Source organism: Quercus robur, chromosome 3, assembly GCF_932294415.1.
Source record: "Quercus robur chromosome 3, dhQueRobu3.1, whole genome shotgun sequence".
Lineage (NCBI taxonomy): Eukaryota > Viridiplantae > Streptophyta > Magnoliopsida > Fagales > Fagaceae > Quercus > Quercus robur.
Window position 1 is genome coordinate 68,400,263 of NC_065536.1, and position 22,374 is coordinate 68,422,636.

Genomic DNA, 22,374 nt, shown 5'->3' on the forward strand with positions numbered 1-22,374 from the left:
TACACATTTACCTTTAAACAAATTGTATTAGAAATCCTTAACAAGCTTGACTATGCAATCTCACAGCAATAACCAACAGGCACACAAAGGAACCATAAATCACGACAATGTCAATTTTTTTAATATTACAAAAAAAAGTTTTCAATTTTACTTGGTGGAGGCCAAACACAACTAGATGGAAGGAGTTCTTTCCATTGACTCTCTCCCATACACTAGTCAACATATCTGAAAACTATACAATGGTTTAGACATAATTTGACAATAACATATTACTTGTAAAGAGAAAGTCCCCAATTAGTAACAAAGTCATATATATTATACTTATCCTTAATATGTTAATTAATTATTAAAATCCTACATGGGTTGGAGCGGCTTAGGGATTCGGCCGTTTTTCTCCTCGAAGCAAAGTATTTTATTGAAATCGCCTAGGCACACCCATGGGAGTGAAGCCCTTGCCCGTAGGTGCTTAAGCAATATCCATATCTCGATCTTCATCCTCTCTTTAGGGTGGCCATACACACCAGTCATCCCCCATAATGCTTGCATGGGGGAAGAAACATGAACGTCAATGTGGTTGGGGGAGTATGTTTGAGTATCCACCACCACATCATTCTTCCAAAGCAGCGCCAGCCCACCACTTCGCCTTAAACTAGGAACCACCAGCATCGGGGGAAAGTCTAGCTCTGCTTTTATGGGTTGCATCTCACTTACTGATAACTTAGTTTCCATTAAAAAAAAAATTGTTGGTCCTTTTTTTCTTACCAAGTAGGCAAGTACTTGAACTGCCAGGCAGTTCCCAAGCCTCTGGTAGTTCCAACTTATGATAATCATGGTGACCAGCGGAGCTGGGATGTAGCCGCTGCCGTTGGGAGAGGTGGTTTAGTAGTTTCGGCCAACACCCTACACCTTTTAGTTTTCTCCATGTTTGTTTCACACTCATTTTCTTGGTGGTCCCGACTTGCTCTTTTAGTTCCTACCCGATCCTGTGTGCCTAAAAGTTCTTTGATTGTACTTGTACTTTGGGTCAGTGTAGGACTTTTCCACGTAGTTGCTATATTTGTGTTAATATCACCAGGTCCCATATCCCATGCAAAACTACGTGAGGTGTCTTGTGGAGAAAGTCCAGTCACGTGACCCTCTTTTAAGACACCACTGTCCAGCCCATACTAGATAGGCACGCTTATCAGGTTCCCCGCCAGAAAAGGAAGCTCCTTTTCATGCTGATGCGGTTGTCATGTGGTTGGCAGGGCTGTGTTGGTGTGTGTTCCAACACAATGGTGTCGGCCTTCAAGGTGTCAGTGCCCGTTGAGATCTTTAACGTGATTTGCGGCTGTGAGCTGACCATAGTAGGTCCTGTCTTGTCCGCTCCACAAATTTTGGTAGTGGGGTCCACGTTGACACCTATGGAGGGTGGGGTTCCCGAACACTGTGCTTGGGGTGGCAGTGTTAGGGTTCGACACAGCGGGCTATCCGTCCTCCCCGGTGAGTTGTTGGACCGGTGTTTGGAACCTGCCTGTAGCCAGTCACCGTATGGTCTGCTATCTGTGGTGTCGTCAACCGGGTGGGGGCATCAGGTTGCTCCGTGGCCTACTCTACCACACTGGAAGCACAAGCCCACAAGTCTCTCATATTTGTACACCACCTTTACCCGGTCTCCTTCCGGACTAATGATCTAACCGCCTCTCCGTATCGGTTTGTCAAGTGGGACTTCTACTCAGATGCGCAGGAAGTGAGCTTGGTCTGAGGCAAGTGCTCTACAGTCCACCTTGACCACAAATCCAATCCCACGTCCGATGTCCAACCCCGCCTCTTCGTTGATAAGGTCAAACGATAAGCCCCACACCTGAACCCACATCAGCAAGCTCGTGAAACTTACCATCCTAGTTGTCAGGCCTTTCTCCCATCTCTGTAAAGCCAGGATATTGTTGTCAAAACTCCACGGGCCATTATCCCAAACCCATCGCAGTTGACTTTCCAAAGAGAACTTAAACTGAAGCAGTCCGTCCCCCACATCAACTATCTTTAGATCACTACCAAGTTTCCACACTGAGCGTAGGAGGTTCTTCGCGGCCTTCAGGTTCAAAGGGCGTGTAGTTAGGAACTTTCCAATGAGGCTGAGGAAATATTCCTCAAGAATCTTCTCCCTGTGTACCGCTCGAACCATAATAGGTTGCTCCTCCTCCAGTGTGAGAGTGATGCGTTGGATTCGTTCTATGAAGTCTGAATCCATCTATGATGATGTGTAGTGAGGAAAGTGAGCAGAACCAGCTACTCGGCCTCCCTGCAGTAACGCTGAACAGGGACGGAGAGGAAGAAGCTCACCCTTGGTGAGAAGAAAAGCTACCATCTTCACTAATTAAAAGTAGAAACATTGAGGATAACCATCTAATTCTATACTTCCCAAAAGTTTCCTTCAGAAAGAGAAAATGGGTGCTGTTGAAATCCTTGTAATCAGTCTTACAAGCTCCCTGTGTCTGTACTTTCTCTTGACTCTTATCCGGGGCCTTCACAAACTATGGTGGACTCCAATTCACATGAAGAATCAATTGAGTTCACAGGGAATCAAAGGTCCTTCCTACAGATTCTTCCATGGAAGCACCAAAGAAATTTTCAACATGAGAAAAGAAGCCATGAGCAGGCCAATGAATTTATCACATGACATATTTTCCACAATTCTGCCTCATGTTCACTCGTGGGTTGACAAATATGGTAAATAAATCTTTCAAAGTGATTCAGTCAATTTTAGTAAATTTAGCCATTTTTAATTTTATTGCCTTATATTCTTTGGTACAGGTAATAATTATCTTCAATGGTTTGGCCCTAAAGCTCAACTGGTCGTTACTGAACCAGAGCTAATCAAAGAGATGATGAACAATAGAGACAACGCTTATTCAAAGCCTGAGATCGGAAACTATGCGAAGAAACTCTCAGGAGATGGGCTTGTGACTTCTGAAGGTGAAAAATGGGCAAAGATGCGGAAACTTGCTAATTATGCCTTTCATGCAGAGAGCCTCAAAGTAATCTCTTACTCTTAGTCTTACCATTTAGAATATACTATCAATTTTATCATAAAAATTTTACAAACCATAGAGTCTATTAATATAATTCATGTCACGTCAACAATATATGTGTAACAAATAAATTTCTTATTACTTTTTGTGTGATGCGCTTAAAATTGGCATATCTATTTGTAAAGCTAATAGTAAAATTTGTAATATTTTTAGTATCACTATTCTATTTTAGATGAATCAAACCCAATAACAAATTAGCATATTAAATTATTAATAAAATTCTATCCAAAAAAGCATAGATATACAATCTTGGAAATTGTCAAGAGCCTTGTGTAATTAAAGTTCAATTAGTACTTTTTAATATTTCTAACGGAGATATCAATGATTCAAATTCCTGCCCCAGCAAATTATGTGTATCAAGGAAAACAATTCTTGGAAATTAGTTTATATTGTTAGAAGGAATTCACTTTTGCAGAATATGATTCCATCAATGGTCAGTAGCGTTGAGGTGATGCTAGAAAGATGGAACATCATGAAGGTAAAGAGATTGAGGTATCTGAAGAATTTAGGCTATTGACTTCAGAAGTTATTTCAAGGACAGCTTTTGGGAGCAGTTACTTAGAAGGGAAGAACATTTTTCAGATGTTGATGAAATTGGCCTTGATATCATCTAGAAATACTTATAAACTCAGGTTTCCTGGCATCAGGTAAAGTCCTTTTAGTTAAACCAACAATTGGGGAACAATGGACTACTCTCCATTTAATATTCTTAGCATCCTCATGTCCTAGTAGCATTCTAAAATATGACCGACTGTAACTAGTATGTTGACGATCATAACTAACCTTGAAATTTTGAAACTAATGCTTATTGTTGTTATTGTACTATTGGTCTATGTCCTAATATCATTTGTCCATTTTTACAGTAAAATTTATAAAACTAATGATGAAATTGAATCGGAGGAGCTTGTAAAAGGAATACACAACGCTATATTAGAGATAATAAAGAAGAGAGAAGAGAAGGTAATGACTGGAGAGGGTATTGGGAGTGATTTTCTTCAACTACTTGTAGAGGCTCATCATGACCCCAATGCTAGCCAAAAAATTTCAATAGAAGATTTGTTGGACTGCAAAACATTTTACATTGCTGGTCAGGAAACCACTAGTACCTTACTTGGGTGGACTATATTTCTTCTAGCAATCCACACAGATTCGCAAGAGGCAAGAAAGGAGGTGCTCAATTTATTTGGCCAACAAAATCCAAACCCAGATGGCATCACGAAACTCAAGACTGTAAGAATGTCTCAGACTCAATCACTTGTGTAAATTACAGACCATTTAACTCAATTGCAATTCTTAAATTCTTGATTTTTCTGACATTGCTTCCCATGCAGACGAGTATGATCATCAATGAGTCTCTAAGGTTATATCCACCTGTAATTACACTTACAAGAAAAGTTGAAAGGGAAGTTAGACTGGGGAAGCTCACTCTTCCGGCTAATTTATTATTCTACATCACAACTCTTGCACCTCACCATGACCCCAAAATATGGGGAGAAGACGTGCATCTTTTCAAACCAGAGAGATTCTCAGAAGGTATTGCCAAGGCTACTAACAACAACATAGCTGCTTTTTTTCCCTTTGGAATAGGGCCTCAAACTTGTGTGGGGTTGAACTTTGCGACAACTGAAGCAAAGATTGCTCTTTCCATGATTCTACAACGCTATGCCTTCACCCTTTCCGCGGCCTATGTCCACTCACCATTTCAGCTTCTTACCATTCGCCCACAACATGGAGTTCAAGTGATGCTACACTCATTGTAAAGATGAGAACTGGCAGTAAAATGTACACAGAATATCCAGACATCAATGCCTTGGGATGTATACTGTAGCCTTTTTTATTTCAGTTGTTTCTGAGCTTAATTGGGATTTGGTAGCTTGGAGAGTAAGTGAAAATCAATGTGCTACATTAAAAGCGAATGAACATTGAATCAGTAGAGACATTGAAGACAGGGGTGACCAATATGAAGATAATGTTGATCATTAGTTAGTGTAACGTAATGGCATTTGGAGACTTTTCAAGTATCTCAAGATCTAATACGATCTGGACTGTTGGTCGCGTGTCTTAATTAAAGTCATGACCGTTGTCTTATATGCTTGTGTTTAATTTTAATTTACTATGACCCTTTCTTGATCTTGATTACGTGGTTAGCGACCATCTAATATTACGCAGAATGAAGACATTAGCGGTACTGATTGGTTGAATACTTAGCTTAACAACCTCATATAGACTATGCTGGCTGATATATGCCAACAGGTGTGTAAAAGTTGCTTCATTCCGAATTCGCGCATACACAAACACACACAAATCCATATAGTTTCTTTGTAAAGTATGTTTAATAAAGAAGGTTTGCTGGGATTTAGCCACCAAAAAAAAAAGGGAGGGGAGGGGGGGGGGGGGGGGGGGGTGGGGGGGCTTGCTGGGAAGTAAGGTCTCAAATTAGAAGAAAAGGGATTTTTTTTTTTTTTAAGATAAAAAAAAAAGTGGAGAGGAGAAATTTGAACCCCAAATATCTCCGCTGATAACAACATAAGATATTAGTTACGTTACATGGCTCTTGGCCAATAGAACGGAAAAACACTTCAGTGAGATCTCTCTTTCCTATACATGAATAGTGAATTTCACCATGAATTTAGATAAGGAATTTTTTATTATTATTATTAGTAGTAGTAGTAGTAGTTGGGAGAAGGGAGATTTAAACTGTGGATGCCTCTGTTGAAAGAAAAAAAAAATGGAGGTGTCAAATAAGATACAAGGTGCTTGACTTGTAAAATGGAAAACATATTAGTGGGATCTCACCTCTCACATTAATACTTAATTTCACCATTAATTTACATAATAGAACTTATTATTATATGTGAGGAAGAAGTATGCTATTATTGTACTTTCTAGAGTATTAATTACTCATGTAGATTTGATATGATATGTGTGAACTAGGGAATTCCTCTATCAGCAATTAAAGCCCAAGTATTTTGATTTGTATGGGAAGTGACAACAAATCACAATTATAGGATGATGTTCACCCTCGTAAAATATGAAGACTAGTCATGTAGCTTTCTTTTCACAATTTTGAAGATGTTCACCTCAATTATTTGAGTACATACATGTCTCTAACTTGTGCAAAGTTTGAATATTAGTGACCAGTGATTTGGGATCAATCCCATTTATACCAAAAATTGAATTGTGTTTTGGCCTAATGATAAAATTGATTTGACATCATATCTATCAAAAATAAGATTCTAGCAAAACCAAAATACAAAAATAAAATTTGTAAATTTCCTTGATGCAAAATTAATAATTATATATAAAAGAGACTTCGTATAAAAGTTATTATCATAAACCTCAGATTGTATTGAACTAGCTCTGCTTTAACCAACATGTCATTCAAGCCATGCTCCAACAAGAGCCATCATGGTACCTAGTGATAATGAAGAAATTGATTAATGGCCTTATTATAGGATTTTAACTTATATGGTCTATTCCAAGATGATTGCTCTTTATTATCAAACACAAATTAATTTTGGGGTGTAGGTGTGGAGCCAAGGTTTAAATTCTAGATTTTTTTATTCAACTACAAGAAACTATATTAGTTTTGTAGGGACACGATTTTCAGCCCAGGCCCAAAATGTATGAGATACTGGCCTAGTGAACCCATTACAATAAATTTGTAAAGAGTGGGTAGAAGAACTAGAAAAACTTGTTGTGAAATTTTAAAATACTCGCAAGTGTACGAACCGTACCGCAGTATAGTTGGACAAGAACGAGGTCGAACCCACAGGGACTTGTATAAACGTAGGAAAATTAATTAAACCTTAACCAAATTAATCCTAATCTAGTTTAATAAAAACTGGTTTTTTTTTTTTTTTTTGTAATTAAATATACTAAACAAATAATAAAATTAAGCAAGTAGTTAAACTAAGCAAAAGATATAAAGCAATAAAAAGTTGTAAATAATCAAGAGAAAGGAATTAAGGTTTTGGAATCCGCCTTGTAAATCATATCAGCATATATTTATGATTATTAATTTTTCCCAACTCACTACATGATAATCTAGAAATCAATCTTGTTATCATGGAAAATATCATCATTTAAACCCTTATTTTAAAAATCAAAAGCATGTTCTTCTTCGCTTCTTAAGTATAAAAATCAAATCATAAATTGTATTCGTAGTCAAACAAATCACAAGATATATCCGATTTTATAATCAAGAATTAATAAACCAAGCATTCAATTAATTAAGACAAATCCTAAATCATGAGAAAAACATGATTGAACTCATATCTAGAATCTCATCTTAGTCAATTGATATGAAGCAAGAACAATTTAAATCATTAAAGAACAATTATTGTGAGAAAAATCAAATCACATAAATATTACTAATAATCCTTAACAAGGTTTCATCCTCAACCCTAATTATAAATTTAGCTACTCATGGTAATTGAAAGAAAACACAAAAATAAAATACTAAACATTAAATTAGACAAATAAAATAAAACTAACTGTCATAGAAGAAAACCAGAGAAGTAGCCGCACTCTCTATGTACAGCCCTCAGCCCTAGCACTAGCCTCAGCCTCTCGCCTGAGTTTTGCTCTAAAGAGCCCTTAAATAGGTCAAAGAATCCTATTACAAGTTGAATTCTCGTTTGGAGAAAATCCCAGATTTTTAGGCTTCACTTAACCGACTATTTTGGCCCATTTAACGTCAGAATTTGGACTTTTGGTAAACTACAAAGTTGTATCCCTTTAAGTTAACGTTCCAGCCCAATTTGAATCATCTCGATTGGACATTTGAGCCGAAAGTTATGCCAAAAATACTAACTGATGTGTAGTCTGGAATCCTAATCCGAATTGGACTTGGATTTGGAGCAAATTTCCTTTGATTCCTTGCTCCAATTGGACTTAAATTTAATTGGGTTGGTCTTTTCTTGAATTCATGCATGGCTGGATGTAAGTTGGCTTGATTCAATTGGCCTAGCCCCACTTTGCATGTAAAACCCTTGTTACCCACAACACAAAGATATTATATAATTAGTCACAAAATAACATAAAAGTAAGGCTAAATATGTAGATATGTGAGTACTTTATTGTATATATTTCATGCACATCAAAGAACTAGGCTTTAGTGAATGGGATAACAGTTATAATGAGTTTCCAAGACAATCAAACAGAAACAAACCAAGTTTGTACAAGAGAGTTTGTCCTCGGCACAATCCGAGGAGCTCTGTTCCAGTATATATTGGATGATAATGGTTACAGGAGTTGTTGAGATTGCTACAATGCTTTCTCTTCCCCCTCTCTTCTCGATCTCTAGGGTCTCTACCCTTGTTTATACTACATATCTTCCTTCATCTCTACCCTACACGTGGATAGTTGATGGTTTATGCTGATACTTGTCCCATTGGCCCCCTCTAGAAGTCTTCTGGGGTGGTTGTAAGGCTGCAATAATACTGTGCAGAGGTCACTTCCTCATCAATACGGCCAGGGAGTTAGCTGGGGTGCATTCAATGCGATGATAGCAGCTTTTCCCAAGATATTTTGGGATTCTTCTCTGTCTTTTGTTCCTGCAATGCTTATCTATATTTCCAGAACTTTATGGATCACACCTCTAGATGGCAGGCATCCTTTACGGACCTCGGCCTTGGTTAGCAGAGGACAAATTCATCCTCGACACAAACTCCTAGGCCATTATGTTCAATATTTTCTTCCTTATCCCACTAGCATGAGTTTCCTTAGCTATACTTACCCATCCTTGGACGGCACCTTATCCTCGGCTTGCGCCTTAAGCCCAAAACCCAATTGTATGATCTAGGCCCATAACCCCACAATAGCCTCTCAAAACTCCAGTTTTTTCCTCTCATCCAAGGAAAAAGGTGGGGTTTTGAATTCTTAAGAGTTAATTCTACTTTGATCCTTTGATTTACACCCGGCGGAGTGCCGTTTCATGCACCCCATATTTGTACTGTAAATTGCTCCTTTCAGAGCTACCAATCTGAGGAGTTGGTTATAATTTTGGGTCTGTCTTGACACTTATAGAAAGATGCCATGTGTGTTAATTTTTCCAAAGCATGTGGTTCGAGGACTCATGCATGGCTAAGGTTCTGCTTAACAATTAGCAGGAGATCCGAGAGACCCAACATACCCAAGGTTATTCTTAGTAAGAAGTTTGAGGGACCCGACATAGCTAAGACTCTGTATAACACTTAGTAGGAGATCCGAGGGAATCCGACATAGCTAAGGTTCTTCTTAACAGGAGGTCTGAAGGACCCGACATAGCTAAGGCTCTGTATAACGCTTAGCAGGAGATCTGAGGGGATCAGACATAGCTAAGGTTCTTCTTAGCAGGAGGTCTGAGAGACACGACATAACTAAGGTTCTTTTTAGCAAGAGGTCTAAGGGACTCGACATAGCTAAGACTTTGTATAACGCTTAGCAGGAGATCCGAGGGGATTCAACATAAGAAGGTCTGAGGCACCCGATATAGCTAAGGTTCTTCTTAGCAGGAGGTCTAAGGGACCCGACATAGCTAAGGTTCTTCTTAGCAGGAGGTCTGAGGGACTTGACATAGCTAAGGCTCTGTATAACGCTTAGCAGGAGATTTGAGGGGATCCGACATAAGTAAGGTTCTTCTTAGCAGGAGGTCTGAGGGACTCGACATAACTAAGACTCTGTATAACGTTTAGCAGGAGATATGAGGGGATCCGACATAGCTAAGGTTCTTCTTAACAGGAGGTCTAAGGGACCCAACATAGCTAAGGCTCTGTATAACGCTTAGCAGGAGATCTGAGGAGATCCGACATAGCGAAGGTTCTTCTTAGCTGGAGGTCTGAGGGACCCGACATAGCTAAGGTTCTTCTTAGCAGGAGGTCTGAAGGACCCGACATAGTTAAGACTCTGTATAACGCTTAGTAGGAGATCCAAGGGGAACTGACATAGCTAAGGTTCTTCTTAGCAGGAGGTCTGAGGGACCCGATGTAGCTAAGGCTCTGTATAACGCTTAGCAGGAGATCTGAGGGGATCCGACATAGCTAAGGTTCTTCTTAGCAGAAGGTCTGAGGGACCCGACATAGCTAAGGCTCTGTATAACGCTTAGCAGGAGATCCGAGGGGATCCGACATAGCTAAGACTCTGTATAACGCTTCAATAGATTAGAAGATATCAATATATACCTTCCAGAACTAGCCCCGCCGCGGAGCCCCCTTGAATCGCTCTGTGTTGCTGCCACTTCCTCTAATGGAGGTTCAACGAACTCGGCCACCAGATTCGCGAGGACCTGACCCTTGACAGAGGTACGAGGCATGTACTTGATGTCAGAAGCTCCTAGAACTGTGCCCCATTTAGCAATCCTCCTCATATAATCTACACTTCAAAGTATAGACCTGAGCGAAAGCTGAGTTAGGACAACAATTATGTGTGCCTCATGTAGTGTCTTACTCATATAGTAAACTGGCCACCATAATGGCTTTCCCCAGGGACTCTTGCTAATGGGGGCCTGATCATACCTTAACTAACCGTTGCGCTCACTATCACACAAGCTCTCCTCACAGACGGCGCCAATTTTAGGGACACAATTTTCATCCTAGACCCAAAATGTATGGGATACTGGCCCAGTGAACCCATTACAATAAATTTGTAGAGAGTGGGTAGAAGACCTAGGCTTTAGTGAATGGGATAACAGTTATAATGAGTTTCCAAGACAATCAAACAGAAACGAACCAAGTTTGTACAAGAGAGTTTGTCCTGGGCACAATCCGAGGAGCTCTGTTCCAATATATATTGGATGATAATGGTTACAGGAGTTGTTGAGATTGCTACAGTGCTTTCTCTTCCCCCTTTCTTCCCAATCTTTGGGGTCTCTACCCTTATTTATACTACATATCTTCCTTCATCTCTACCCTACACGTGGATAGTTGATGGTTTATACTGATACTTGTCCCATCAACCCCCTCTAGAAGTCTTCTGGGGTGGTTGTAAGGCTGCAATAATACTATGCAGATGTCACTTCCTCATCAATGCAGCCAAGGAGTTAGCTGGGGTGCATTCAATGCGGTGATAGCAACTTTTCCCAAGATATTTTGGGATTCTTCTCTGTCTTTTGTTTCTGCAATGCTTATCCATATTTCCATAACTTCATGGATCGCACCTCTAGATGGCAAGCATCCTTTACGGACCTCAGCCTTGGCTAGCCGAGGACAAATTCATCCTCGGCACAAACTCCTAGGCCATTATGTTCAATATTGTCTTCCTTATCCACTAGCATGGGTTTCGGCTTGCACCTTAGCCCAATGGAAAATTTTACAAAATGATTTTACTGTCAATGGAAAATATTTTTAAGTTTAACCAAATTTTACAATGAAACAAACACTATAAAATCTTGAAAATATTTTTCTGAAAATATTATAAAGCAAAACAAACAGAACTTTCTTATACTAAACATTGAGAGAAAACAAGAACATATGCAAACACTAACTAAGAATGCTTACATAGCTAAAATGTAATAAGCAAATATGGAGCAAATAAGTTAAGAGAAAATCTAGGATACAACTTTTTGTACGTAATTTTTGCAACAACTTTGGTGCGATGGATAGACCGAAAGAAGTTGAGAAAATTTGTAGATTCATGTGAAAATGAAAGGCAGCTACTCATACTCCCTTTATCCTAAATTGTTAGACTTCTATTTCCATTTTGGAATGTCCCAAAATGAAATCCTTTTTGAAAGGCCAACAAATAAATTCTCTAACATAACCCTTGCTTAATTTAAAAAATTCAATACCCTTCTTGCACTAATGTTGAAATTAATAAGGATAGTTTTAGAAATTAGTACTCCCTCCATCCCACTTTTTTTGTCCTCTATTCCATTTTGAAATGTCTCAAAATATTATCATGTTTCTAAAAACAAAAGTCATTAACTTACTAATATTCTTATTATACCCCTATTAATTTACTAATTCAATTTTTTGATAAATTTTTTTAAGAGTAGTTTTGGAAACTTATATATTTTTAAAAGATAGACAAGATAATAAATGACGTTTTCTTAAAAAATTTGACTTTTTAAACAAAACAAAAAAATGTGGGATGAAGGGAGTACATTTTTATGTAGAAAACAATGCATTAAATGATGTTATGTTAGAGAAAATCTTGGATACAATTTTTTTACAAAGTTTTTGCCATGGTTTTAAAAACTAGATCCGACCGGCCGATTCAACTGGGAACCAAACATTAATTTGGTCAGGTTATTATTAAAAACCATAAATAAGAGAAGAACTGTAAAAAACCGGAAACCGCCAGTTCAAGTAGCAAAACCGAAAGCCGATACGGTTAAACCGGTTTTAAGCAGTTCTTCATAAAGACTTTTGTTGTTGTGTTTTTGAAAGAAAAAAAAAATTAAAAAGAGAGAGATCTTGTTTTAGGTTTAAGGAGAAGAGAGATTTTTATTTTGAAAATGCTCTTAAGTCTGAAGTGGTGAAGCCAGCCACAATGACTCCAAAAAGGCAAAAACATCAGATTTACCATCTTTGTATTTGAGGAAGAAGCTCAAAGATGAAGCAGATTTACAATTTTACAATGATATGATCTGTGCTTCTGCCTTTTTTAGCTGCTCGTCTGCTTCAGTTTGCTTCAGTGGTGATATACAGGTATGAAGAAACTGAAAATGCAAATGCCGAAATAGAGGGATACCTTAGAAAGAAGTGGGGCAGGTTGAGATATTTAATGGTGTGGCACTTTCAGTTTTCTTTTTCTTTTTTTCTTTTTTCTTTTTTCTTTTAATAAAACTTTCAGTTTTCTATTGGTTATAGGCTTTGTAAAAAATATAAAATAAAATAAAAAATCCATTCTACTTCAAAAAAAAAAAAAATTCCATTCAATTTGTGTGTTCCGTGTGGTGCCAACTGCCACGTTGTTGGCATGCAAGGTTGTAAAAAAAATTTTCCATTAGTCATGACTCATGAAGTCTTAAGTGAACATGACATTTCTTTTTCTTAAAAAAAGAAAAAAAAAATCATCTCATTTCATCTATATATATATAAATATATATATAAAACCGAAACTTTTGAAACTCCCACAATTTTCCACGTAAGTATAATATTAAAAAAAATAATAATAAAACAAAAAAATAAAACCAAAACCAAAAAAAAAAAAAATGTCATAAATTTTTAATTTTTAAATCTGATTTATTTCTTTTTTATTAAATATATAGTCTCCTTCCACAAACACCAAGTACGCTTCCCGATATAATTCTGAAATCAAAACCCTCTGAAACTAAAACACGCAAGGCAGAACCTCTCCTCTCGACAAAACTAAACCCAGCAACCCTCCTTTTGACATTACTCACCAAACATAGAACCTATACACTCTCTCAAACGCAAATCCAAGCTATTTCACAGAAAGCTTGCAAGGGCACGACCATGGGAACCAACGTTTTCAATCTCCGACCCAGCCTCCATATCAGAGCATTCTCTTTTGGTATCTCTCAATTAATCTATGAATAAACTCTTTTCCTATTGTCTTTAATTAGGTTTTTTTGTCAATTTAAGGATTTCATCTTTAATCAGGTTTTTTTTTTTTTTTGGTCAATTTAGGGATTTCAATTCCTAACCCCTTTTTCACTCTATTCTTTTTTGTTGAAGTCAGGGAAACACTCATAGAAATTCAAATTCTACAGATTTTGTAAGAAAGTGGAGATGTATTGAAGAGCCTCCCAACCTTCAAAATCTGACAACAATCCTACAGGTTTTACTTTACCTTCAAGTTTTGTTTTATTTTGCTATCTAGGTTTTTTAGCACATCTGATTTAGCTTAGCTTAATCATTTGTTTGATTGAATAATTATTTGGGCACCTAAAACATTAGCCTTCTTCAATCCCTTGTTTTTTTTTTTTTTTTTTTCAAACCTTCTACCTCTTCTGTACAAGTTCATGTCTTTTTTTAATCAAATTTGTCAAATTTGTTTAGAAATCTGTAATTATAACTATTATCTTATAAATAGTTGATTCTTATTAGTCTTCTTCTTTTTTTTTTCTTTTTTCTTTTTTTTTTTCACAGCTGTTCAATTTCTAAGTTTATTGCTATTGCCTTTCTCTTTATTCTTTTCCTCCATTCGAATCAAGGTTAAAGGTATGGTATTCATTTGCCTCTGTGATAATCTATATACATCTAATTTCTAACTATTTTAGTGTTCTCTCAATTTGAATTGTAACGTTTGCCTCTGTGATAATCTATGTACATGAAACTCAAATTTTAGTGTAGTTATATCAATTTGTGCGGAAAAAATACAGCTGGTATGTTTATGTTTTGACTGTTTCAAGTTCAAACTTAGAATAGTTTGGATTACTTAGCTTTTTTTGAATTTTAGTTTAGTTATATCAATTTTAGCAGAAAAAATACTTCAACTTGTAAAAAGAAGGTTGTGTTCCTAAACAATGTTATTTTATGCATAATTGTTAAAACCTAAAGAAATCAACTATGATCAATCTATTTCCAAGCAAAAAGAAAAAAAAAATTATTGAGGTTTTAAAGATTAGTGAGATTTTTGTTTTAGGGGATGGAGTAGTGTTCTGATTAAGTTTTTGTGGGCGTGCAGGATAAGAGAGTGAATTGGCACTCTACTCCATTTGAGGCAAGGTTGGAGAGAGCTTTGAAAAGTGGTTCTGCTGAGGCTTAAACTACTCATACTCCTGGTGTATGTTAGACAAGCTTGTGAGTGATTTGGTGTTGGATTGTCGTTTTATGTTCTCAGCATCTATATTTTTTTCTTCTTTTGTAAAATTCGATTTGGTTGTTTGTGACATCTACTTGCCTGTTGTAATTTCATGATTTAATATAATTGAATTTATTCTTTTTAATTGTATCCATAATTCTTTCTGCTGCAATTTTGATTTATGATTTTATGAAGATCAATTTGGTTTTTATATATTCTGGAAGACATTCCCTTCAGCTCCCAGGGAAAGTCCTACATTCTGTTTCTTGATTTACAGCTACCAAAACTTCACCTTGCTCTCTCTGAGCTTCAGTCACTAGATTAGAATTTTATATAGTTTGATGACTCTTGGTCGGAGATTCCAGTAATGGTGGTACATTTTTGTCTAATCACAATTTGATTTCCAACATCACAACCTTTATTGGCTACTTTATGTAATATTAACAATTCTTATTGTTGGGGTCATCTATATATATATATATATATATATTTATAGATGACCCCAACAATCCAGCTTTATGGATTTTCCTTTACTTCTTCTGATGTTTCCAATTCAAGTCTAAAATTCATTGTTCCATGTGTCAAGACTTGGTATTTTCTAAAGCACTTTGTGTTCTGCCACTTTCATTATAAATATGATTATGCTAATGGAATTCTTATGTGCTGTTTTAGTTGTGTTTCTTTTGTATCTGTAATTGAGTTTGTGCACACACTTAGATAAGTCTTAGGTTTGGAACTTCAGCTTCAAGTAAGTCACCTCATTGTTATGTTGTATTTTTCTGTGAGAAACCTGCTGTCATAGCAACTTATTCTCACTCTCACGCTCATTACATAAATCTCATACTTTGCTATTTCATTTGCCAATATATGTTTCTGTTCCATAGTTGAATAAAGAATTTGATGGAGTACTAAGTTATCCTAGATCTTTCTCATGTTCTCAACTCCAGTTTCAATTCATTAGATTTTATGAGTCCGTGGATGACAGATGTGGTAGTGTGGACTATATATTATTGTAACTGAAAAATATGTGCCATATCAAATTATATGGCAATCAAAATTGCTTTTGTTTGATACACTATCCATCGAAGTGAATGTAATTATCTTATTGAGGGTTTGTACAATATTTTTTGAAGTGAGTTATACATCTTCAATATTTTAAATAGATATTAAAATGGTGATAATCAATTTGAATTTTTTTGTGTGGAAATTGAGCTATGGGTTTGAATTTGTTTAGTGGAAACTGAGCGAGTTGGAGTTATTTAAATAATTTATATTTCCCTTGTGTATGTTTAATAATTGCAGCAAACATATGGTTGCTATTTTAAATCTGCTTTTATGCTTGGAGTTTTAATATCATAGTATATTGTAGTGTTTAGGTTCCATTTCAATGGAAAAAGTTATTTTTGCTAAACAATGGATATAGCCTTAACCCTCGAAAATCCCTGCCTTATTAAGTGGCTCAATTTCTATTTGTACTGATTACCAATCAAAAAGTAAATAAATGGGCAAAGGTACCAACAGGTTACAAAGAACAGTTAAAGAAAGTTGTAATTGTTACTTTATCTATCAATACCCTAATAAAAAAGAAGGAACTTATTAGCTTTCCAAATTTACCAAGGTTCCATTTTGTTAGCATGAGAAATTGGGGGGTGCTGAAAATTTTCCCCCTTTTGTGGTAAACTTAAAGTTACTTGCATGATCTATAGAAAATCCTTTCTAAGAAAATTGCAGGAAAAGGAATCTGATTCGATGGAAGATTGTTAGTTCTTTCACTTACAAAATTCTGATCTTAATCATCTATAATAAAATATTTACCCATGCCTTTGGACTAAAGTAACAATTATGCTTAATGTTTTGTAGGTAGGGGTTTAGCATTTTGATATCTGGCTTATCGGTAGTTTTCTCGTGCATCGCACGGATTAACGACTAGTTAATATAAATTCATTAATATGAAAAATGAGCATAAATTTATATATAGTTATGAATTAAATAACCAAATAATTATATATTAACTAAATATTAATATATTATATATAATTAATTAATTCATATACTACATAAGTCTTTGGTTATATTTTAGTATTTTTTTTTTTTTTTTTGGTAAATATAAGATCTAAAAGCTTAGTTAAATCATTTTTAAAAATTTAATATATTTTTAACCAAACATATTTATTAATCCGATCCTGGTCAAACCAAAAAACCGATAACCAGTCCTTTTTCTGGTTTTTTGTTCATTTCGGTTTTTAGAACCATGGTTTTTGCCACAACTTTAGTGCAATAGATAGACTATTAGTAGTTGAGAAAAATTGTGGATTCATTTGAAAATGAAAAGCAGACACTCACAATTTATCACATCAGAGTTGTGATAAAATTGTAGTACAAAAGTTATTGTTTTATGAATAAAATAATTAATACTCTCTCCGTCCCAAATTATTGGACTTCTATTCCATTTTGGGATGTCCCAAAATGAAGTCCTTTTTGAAAAACCAACAAATAAATTTTCTAACATACCCCTTACTTTATTTAAAAACTCAATACCCTTATTGCACTAAAGTTTAAATTAATGATGATAGTTTTGCACACTAGTATATGTTTATATATATATATATATATATATATATAAGCAATGCATTAAATGATGGTCACTTAAAAAGTTCGATTTTTACAAAATGGGACAAATGAAGTGACTTAAACAAAGATTGAAATGAAGGAGTGGGGTTTTCTCCCGGTGAAGAGTGATTTTTCAAATTACTAAAACTAGAAGGATGTTTTATTTATGTGTTCATTTTAGAGTAATACTGAAAATGTGTTAACAAGTGCTCTTGGGGTAATTGTTAATAAACTATTTAAGGAAAGGTATGACACCACTTTCATTAAAAATATAAAAAAGCTGTCAAGAAAATTAATTGTGTTTTTCTTTTCTTATTAAGGGTCTATTTGGATACCACTTATTTTGTTAAAAACTGAAAACACTATAGCAAAATAATTTTTAAACTATAAATAGTGTTGTGGGATCCAGGATTTACTACTTATACGTGTTTTTCACAAGTTTGACTAGGTCGTGAACAGTGCCATGAGACCCAATCAAAAATGCAAAATGCAAAATCATTGCTCGGCAAATGCAAGCTAAATTTTCCCTTTATTTTAAACTAAATGTCACGGTCTCATCTCATCACTGATGAGATATTTGACTTTTTTGTATTAAATATAATTTCTTGCACTCACTGTATAAGCTTTAAACTTTAGAAATATTTTCTCTTCAATTATGTTACTCTATTATTCTATTGTATAAATTTATTAAAATATTTCAAGAGAATACCTAATCTTCAAATGAGAGATACCTCAACCTCTTTAAATCGTTTTTAAGTTAATATTCACATTTATTTTATTTATTTTTATGTTAATTAGTTATTATTAAAATAATTGTTACAGGTCGACCTGCCATTAAACCTCCATCATATTTTAAAACCTTAGAGTTTCTCTTCTTTCCAGTTCTTTTAATTGTTCAATTTTTAAAAATCATGTTCATATAGAAAATTATGTAAAACGTTGTTATTTTGTTTTGTACCATGTGTAACCAATATAAACATTTTCATCGTTGATTTTTTTGCTGAACAGTGAATATTATCGTTGATTTGTTGTATTCTTGTATCATGTTTTAACTCATTTTATACCATCAAAGCCACCGAAATTATAGAATAGAAAAAGGCAAATTCCCATCTAGTCTATCTAGATTCTAGACAACGGGGTAAAGGTTTTATTAAATATTAAATAATCAGGGCACGAAAACCATATAATTCTAAACATCCACAAAGTTCCATTGAAAAATTTAAAAAAAAAAAAAAAAAATGGGTGTTTTTAGAATCCTTGTAATCTGTGTTTCAAGCTCTGTGTGTATATACTTTCTCTTAGCTCTCATCAGGGTCCTTCTCAAACTATGTTGGACCCCAATTCGCATGCAGTATCTAATGGGTTCACAGGGAATCAAAGGTCCTTCCTACAGGTCCTTCCATGGAAGCACCAAGGAAATGATGAACATGGAAAAAGAAGCCATGAGCAGGTCCATGGATTTATCACATGACATACTTTCCAAAGTTCAGCCTCATATTCACTCATGGGTCAACAAATATGGTAAAAACTAATTAGTAGCTTAATTTAGGATTTTTTTTTTTTTTTTTTCTTTCCCTGATCAAGTTGAAGTATGGCTTTGTCAATTTCATCTTTTTGATTAAGAGTAGATGAAAATATATCTGTCCCTGTAAGTACATACTATAATCTCTCTTAAGAAGGTAGTGTGAAGGTAAGTTGTTATCAATTAGTATCAGAGGCACAATACACAGCATAAAGACTACTATATATAAATTTTAATTATGTTTTAGCTAAATTTTACTAAATTTGTTGATTTTTTATTTTCTTGGCTTGTCTTTATTTGGTCCAGGGAAGAATTTTCTTCAGTGGAGCGGTCCTCGAGCTCAATTGGTCCTAACAGAACCAGAGCTTATCAAAGAGATACTAAATAATAGAGACAACGCTTTCCAGAAACAAAAGGGTGAAGATTTTATAAAAAAGCTCTTAGGAGATGGGCTTGTGACATCTGAAGGTGAAAAATGGGCAAAGATGAGAAAACTGGCCAATTCTGCCTTCCATGCAGAGAGCCTGAAAGTAAGATTGAAAAACTTGTTTAATCGATTATCTTAAGAGGAACTAAACACAATGCGAAGATATGTTTAACATTTTGCACGTTTAAGAACCACTTTGTGGCTTGAATCAAGGCATGTCAATTATCATTCATTCAAGCCTAATCAAGGGCCTCATTGGTCAACTATGTTGTGTGTGTGTGTGTGTGTGTATAGACTTATACTGTACAGACATTTTATCACAGAAAACAGAGATTTATTCAGAACCTTTCTCCTCGTTCTTTCTCTGTTTTCCACTTTAACACTCGATGAAAAATAAGCTTGTTAATAAACTATATACAAAAAAGCAGATATAAAATCTTAGAAATTAGTCTTAATTGTTATAAGGGATTCACTTTTGTATGTAGAATATGATTCCAGCAATGATCGCTAGTGTGGAGGTGATGCTAGAAAGGTGGAAACATCATGAAGGCAAAGAGATTGAGGTATTTGAAGAGTTTAGGCTATTGACATCAGAACTGATTTCTAGGACAGCTTTTGGGAGCAGTTACTTAGAAGGGGAGAACATTTTTCAGATGTTGATGAAATTGACTTTGTTAACGTCCAGAAATACTCATAAACTCAAGTTTCCTGGCATCAGGTAAAAAGTCCCTATACGTTAAACCAACAATTGAGAAACAAAGAACTACTCCCCATTTTATATTCTTGGTGAATTGATTTCTTGTCTATTTTTACAGTGAATTTTTTAAAACCAGCGATGAAATTGAATCAGAGCAGCTTGAAAAAGAAATATTCAACTCTATAGTAGAGATAATTAAGAAAAAAGAAGAGAAGGTAATGACTGAAGAGGTTGGCAGCTTTGGGAATGATTTTCTTCAATTACTTGTAAAGGCTTATCATGATGCCAATTCTAGCCCAAAGATTTCAATACAAGATTTAGTGGATGAGTGCAAAACATTTTACTTTGCTGGGCAAGAAACCACTAATTCTTTGCTAGCGTGGACTGTATTGCTTCTAGCGATCCACACTGATTGGCAAGAGGAAGCAAGAAAGGAGGTTCTCAATTTATTTGGCCACCAAAATCCAAATCCAGATGGTATCACAAAGCTCAAGACTGTAAGAACATCTCAAACTCAAATTAATTACTTATGTAAATAACATACCACATATCCAGCTCAATTGTAAATTCTAAATTTTTGACAATTCTTTCCCATGCAGATGGGCATGATCATAAATGAGTCTTTAAGGTTATATCCACCTGTACTTGCAATTACAAGAGAAGTTGTAAGGGAAACTAGACTTGGGAAGCTCACTCTTCCAGCTGAACTTCTGTTGTTCATCTCAAATATTGCAGTTCACCATGACTCTCAAGTATGGGGAGCGGATGTGCATCTTTTCAAACCAGAGAGATTCTCAGAAGGTGTGTCCAAAGCTACTAACAACAGCATAGCTGCGTTTTTGCCATTTGGAATGGGACCCCGAACCTGTGTGGGTTTTAACTTTGCTACCACTGAAACAAAGATTGCTCTTTCTATGATTCTACAACGCTATGCCTTCACCCTATCCCCAGCCTATGTCCACTCACCATTGCAGGTTCTTACCCTTCGCCCACAACATGGAATTCAAGTGCTGCTACACTCACTGTGAAGACTAACTGGCAATAATATGTGCACTTGTGCACAGAACATCCATACATCAATGGATGTGTGTACCTTTTTTTTTTATTCTAGCTGTTGCTGAGCTTTCAATGGTTGCTTGGAAGAGTAAGTGAAAACTGATGAGTTACACAAAAAGTGAATGAACATTGAACTACTAAAATTAATAAAAACATCGAAGTCTAGGGTGACCAATTTGAGGATTAACATGTTGATCATTAGTTGGTGTAACTTAAATGCATATGGAGGGCTTCCAAATACCTCAAGATATGATATGAACTGGACCATTTGGTCATAACTGTTGTCTTATGTGTGCTTAATTCTAATTAAATTTGATCCTTTCTTGATCTTGATTAGATGGTCAGAGTAAGTAGGCCAACGCATACGAGAAGTTTGCATTAATTAAGATCATGACATACCAAAACGTAATATATAACATAAGAAGAATAAGCAGAATGGTGTGTCAATTTGCCAATAGAAGAAAGCTGTTTAGACTTGGTTTGCTGTAAAATGTACAGACCCCCATGCTTTCTACCCAATCCAATTGTCTTCCATTACAGTAAGTCCTGAAGAAAACAGAAGTGAGACAAAAAAAAATACAGCAACACCTCAAATGGCGTGTCAATTTGCCAATAGAGATGAGATTAAAAGAGAATGAAGGCACGCACAAAACATCATTAAGTACTAAATTAGAAGAGAGTTGAACTTGACCAATGTGAGTAACCAAAACTGATTCACCATTAGGAAGCATAACAGGTATATGGGCAACTGAGGTTATCTTTGTGAGTAAGGAAATAGAGTGAACCATGTGGTCAGTAGCACCACTATCAATGATCCAATCTTGTGGGGAGATATCAGTGGGAACAATAAGATTTGATGAGAAAACTGAATGTTCTAAGCTAATTGAGGTATGCAAGCAAAGCGAAGTAACTTTATCCAATTCTTTGTCTTCAATCACAGAAACAAAACCTGCTGTGTTGAAAGAACCAGAATGCTGAGATGCTTTAGGAGGCTAAGTGATTAGAGTGGCTGCTTGATGAGTCCCAAGAGTTGGCTCCAAGTTGGGCTGCTGTGATCCCAAGTTATGAGATTCAAGCATGGACATAAGTTGTTGACACTGAGATGAAGTGAGTGCCACCATGGTTAGCTCTTCCATACCATCTGCAGAATTGGCTGGAGTGTATGAAACTTGGTTTGCTGAATAAACCTTTTCCTTTGTCTTATATCCAGGAGGATAGCCATGGATCTTGTAGCATTTGTCTACTACATGTCCAACAACACCACAATGTGAACAAATTGGCCTATCCTTCTTTGCATTAG

The 22,374-nt window shown here is 35.7% G+C and overlaps 2 protein-coding genes and 1 pseudogene across 2 annotated transcripts; 2 read left to right on the forward strand and 1 right to left on the reverse strand.

Annotated features, from left to right (window-relative positions):
• Window positions 1-1,714: 1,714 nt before the first annotated feature.
• On the reverse strand, window positions 1,715-2,230 carry LOC126720001 (uncharacterized protein At4g02000-like). The gene has a single exon (XM_050422487.1). It carries the CDS (start codon window positions 2,228-2,230, stop codon window positions 1,715-1,717), a length of 516 nt encoding a protein of 171 aa, XP_050278444.1.
• A 141-nt stretch (window positions 2,231-2,371) lies between these two features.
• Window positions 2,372-4,983, forward strand: LOC126719074 (cytochrome P450 CYP749A22-like; annotated as a pseudogene).
• A 13,349-nt stretch (window positions 4,984-18,332) lies between these two features.
• On the forward strand, window positions 18,333-21,410 carry LOC126719072 (cytochrome P450 CYP749A22-like). The gene is made up of 5 exons (XM_050421630.1): window positions 18,333-18,893; window positions 19,201-19,424; window positions 19,807-20,039; window positions 20,137-20,515; window positions 20,618-21,410. Exons 1-5 carry the CDS (start codon window positions 18,611-18,613, stop codon window positions 21,044-21,046), a joined length of 1,548 nt encoding a protein of 515 aa, XP_050277587.1. The 5' UTR covers window positions 18,333-18,610; the 3' UTR covers window positions 21,047-21,410.
• Window positions 21,411-22,374: the final 964 nt, after the last annotated feature.